General features: G+C 58.9%; 1 protein-coding gene across 1 annotated transcript in view; it reads right to left on the bottom strand.

Annotated features, from left to right (window-relative positions):
- The window catches only part of LOC104079797 (ganglioside-induced differentiation-associated protein 1-like 1), a gene marked incomplete at its 3' end in the record, with an annotated part of 7,259 nt that overhangs the window by 2,258 nt on the left and 1,517 nt on the right, over positions 1–3,484 (bottom strand). Inside the window, exon 2 of the mRNA XM_009581952.1 lies at positions 625–804. Within this exon, the coding sequence (XP_009580247.1) occupies positions 625–804 (180 nt within the window). The remainder of the gene's footprint in view (positions 1–624; positions 805–3,484) is intronic.

Genomic DNA, 3,484 nt, shown 5'->3' on the forward strand with positions numbered 1-3,484 from the left:
GCCTGAGTGCATCCCATTTCAGTGGGACCATCCGTGACCCAGACAGCTGAAGGGACTGGTGGGGGGAACAGTGTTTGCTACAGGCACCTTTTGGGCCCCGAGCCTAAAGGAGGGGAGAGACGTGGGGCACGCTGATGCCCTCCTAACAAGGTCACTTTCCTGGCGAGGGACTCTCTCCAGGAGCAATCCTTGCCGTTGAGTTATATTAAGCATTGTCAATGTTTCATGAGCGCTTGAAGGTCAGGTACACAGTCTTATGCCAATTCATCCACTATCTGCAACTCAGTCTGGCTGTACTCTCCCGCCTTTGCCCTTAGAGCTATTGGAGGGAGAGGGGACGTGCGGGAGAGGGAGCAAATTCATGTGCCCTAGAAAGGGCTGGGAGAGAAGCGTGCATGGCCCACGGGAGCCTAGACACCCCTGGGGTTAGGAAGCCTCTACAGGGTGCCTGCAGCTCCCAAATTAGCCGTGCTTTGCTATTTCCCAGCTCCGTCCCTGCCAGTGTTGGTGGAAAGGGGAGACAAGCAAGAGCAGGGTGGCTGGCCAGGCTGCGGAGCCGAACGGAGCCTAAAGGAAGGGCTGGGGGAGCCGTCCCGGGGCAGCCCCGCTGGAGAGGCGACTTACTGCGGATCTCAGCGGTCGCGTACTTTGGGATCATGGAGTCGGTGGTGAGCTCGGGGTGCAGGATGCAGCCGTGCGTGTAGGCGTCCATGGGGAGCGAGTCCAGCAGCTCCCGATACTGCAGCACCCGCGAGTGCAGCAGGCTGCCCGGCTCAGGGATCAGCTGGGTGACGTTTTCTGCGAGGGCAAAGGGAAAGGTGTTAGCGGGACACTCATTAGTGGCTCGTTAGCCTGCGCGGGACACCAGTGTGCAGTCCTGGTTCGAGCTACCTCTGAGCAGGGCTGGCTGGGGGGCTGCATTAACTCAAAACCGTTCCCCACGCCTGGCTCTGCCCTCTCCCCGCTGCCCGTCCTGGCCAAGAGCACATCCAGCCCGTGCCCAGAGACGGGCAAACCCGCAGGACCACAGGGCTGTGTACGGGAGTCGTTACCCGGCCCCGCAGCCCTCCTGTCCCCAGGAGCTCAGCTTTGCCTCTGCAGCCCCTGAATTTGTGCACTGTGGTTTCACATCTCTCGGGAGGGGAACGAAATCTTCTCGTTCTGCAGAAAAGAGCTAAAACACAGGAATTTGGGATTGGGATCTCTTGAATTACGCACTTGTTACACCCGTGGCAATGTGGCACCTAATTCTCTTGGGCTTCCTTGAAAATCCCATTCAAAATGGGTAATCAGGGAGCTGATGACCAAAGAAGGAGCCCAGCACATCTTCCCTCCGCGCTCAGCTGCTGCCTCAGCTGCAGGAGCATCCCTCACCCCGGCCAGCTCTGCTCCTCCCTGTCTTGTTGGGTTTTATTAATCTTTTGCGGATGGCACTTTGTATCCTGCTCTTTTTATTACACTTTCAACTCAAAATACACAGCAGGTGACACCACAAGGAGCGAAACGTTGCTTGTCTCCCCCAAGAATATCAGGTCTATTTTTTATGGGATCATAAATGTTTATGGCATTTGCAGATAGCAGTTAATAGGTAGCGAGTAAATTTACCACCGGGACTCGGTACTCCGGGTTGCCCACATGCCGTCTGCAGTGCAGGGCTCACTGCACGCCGGCATCTTGGGCTGTGTTAAGGCACATCAGCAGAAGGATTTTGGCAGACATGGCCAACGCGGCTCCTTAATTAAGAGCCTGAAATGACAGTTCTGCCCGGCCCGGCGGCAGGAGGAAAGCTGCGGGCACAGCCCGATGATACCTGCCCGGCAGAGATGCACAGCTCGCCCCAGGCCAGGCAGCATCACGCCGGCTGGCACCTGCAGCTGGACACGAGCCAGGGAGATTTTGGCAGCTCCTGTATTGCAAACCTCCTAGCAGCTCTGATTCGGGGCTGTCTCTGCTGGTAGGCTCCAAAAAGTTGTTCTGACTGATGGGCATCAGCATTACTGTCCCCTGAGCGAGGGGAGGTTTTGGTAGCTCCTCCCTGCCCGCGGGCTGCTCCCTGCCTGCGCTGCCTGGACTCCAGCTCTCCAAGCGGGGATTTTCCATCCGAGAAAAGCAACTGGCTGAATGAAATAATAATAACCGACCTATAGCCTGCATGCTCCTTCCACAGGGCTCCCGGCCAGCACCCGACAGGCTGGTGCCGAGGCTGGAAATCAGCACATCCAGAGCAACTGCCCCGTCCACCAGCGAGACGGAGCGACCACAATGAAATAGCGGCATGCTGGCCGCCGGCCCGTGTCCTTCAGCACATCCCAGGGAGGTTTTTCGGTGGGATGGCGCTCACTCTGCCTTTGCACACCACGGCGGACCTGCACGTATGGGCTGCTGTCGCATATAGTCAGCAAGTGATGGGCTGCGCAAAGGTGGGATGGGGGGAGGCTCGGAAGGACAGGGCTGGGGGCTGCAGCCCTTGGAGGAGCCCCTCACCCAGGCTCTGAGAGGTGTTGCCACCAGCCAACCCATCAGTGGTTTCCTGGCACTGCTGGGCTGTGCCCTGGTGAGAAGCACCCTCAAAGGTGGTTTATTGGCACTGCTCACTGCTTTTTTGGGGAAAGAAAACTGTTGCTCATCACACCACTCTTTACTGGCAGCTGACCCTCAGGGGGTGGGTAAGCAGCTGAAAAAGGCCATGCTCCCAGCCCAGGGAAAAATAAAACTCAGCGAGTACACCTTCTTAGCAAGGCATTTTCAAGCTTTGCACATTTCTGCCAGGGTGGGTGATTCCCGCTCAGACCAACGCCGTGTAATGCTTTTGCCAGCTAGCACTGGTGGGGATGCCTCGGGGCAGAGTACCCGGCAGGGAGTGATGCCCCGGGCCCTCCTCCCTGCGCCCCAGAGTTTCCCGCTCCATTTCTCAGTGAAAAGGTAAGAAATTGCACCTGGCTGCAAAATCTCAACGACAGGAGTTTCCCAGCGCACGGGCAGCGCTGTGTCCCCCTCCCGCCGGGGACAGCCTGTTGTCACATATGCCGGACCACCTGCCCTTCGCAGAGACGGGGCAAAGCGGTGCGGGGACCGCAGCCCCACGGATCAACACTCCCCACTGTCCCTCGGCCCCAGGGCTGCCGCCGGCCAGGAAAGCAGCTGCCATTCCTCGGGAATGGCACGGGCATGGGCTCCTCCTGACCGATCCCGTCCCCGCTGCCCCGCCGGCAAGCGAGCATCGTGCCTCTGCCGAGCAGCACCACCGCGGCGGGGCCGGGAGAGGACAGCAGCTGAGCTGGCAAGACGCCCTTGCTTCGGGAGCTATTTTGAGATGTTTTTGATGTCTCTGTTGCAAGGGGGATGGATGCTGGGGCGAACGTCGTGATGGCACAGCCTGAGCTCCCCGCTTGGCTTTGAAGCCTCTCCGGCGGAGCGTCCCAGCCTGACAGCCCGCAGGTTTGGGGAAATGAGGGCGAAGGGACGTGATATACCGCGGAGAGGC

Source organism: Fulmarus glacialis, unplaced genomic scaffold (assembly GCF_000690835.1).
Source record: "Fulmarus glacialis isolate BGI_N327 unplaced genomic scaffold, ASM69083v1 scaffold13007, whole genome shotgun sequence".
NCBI lineage: Eukaryota > Metazoa > Chordata > Aves > Procellariiformes > Procellariidae > Fulmarus > Fulmarus glacialis.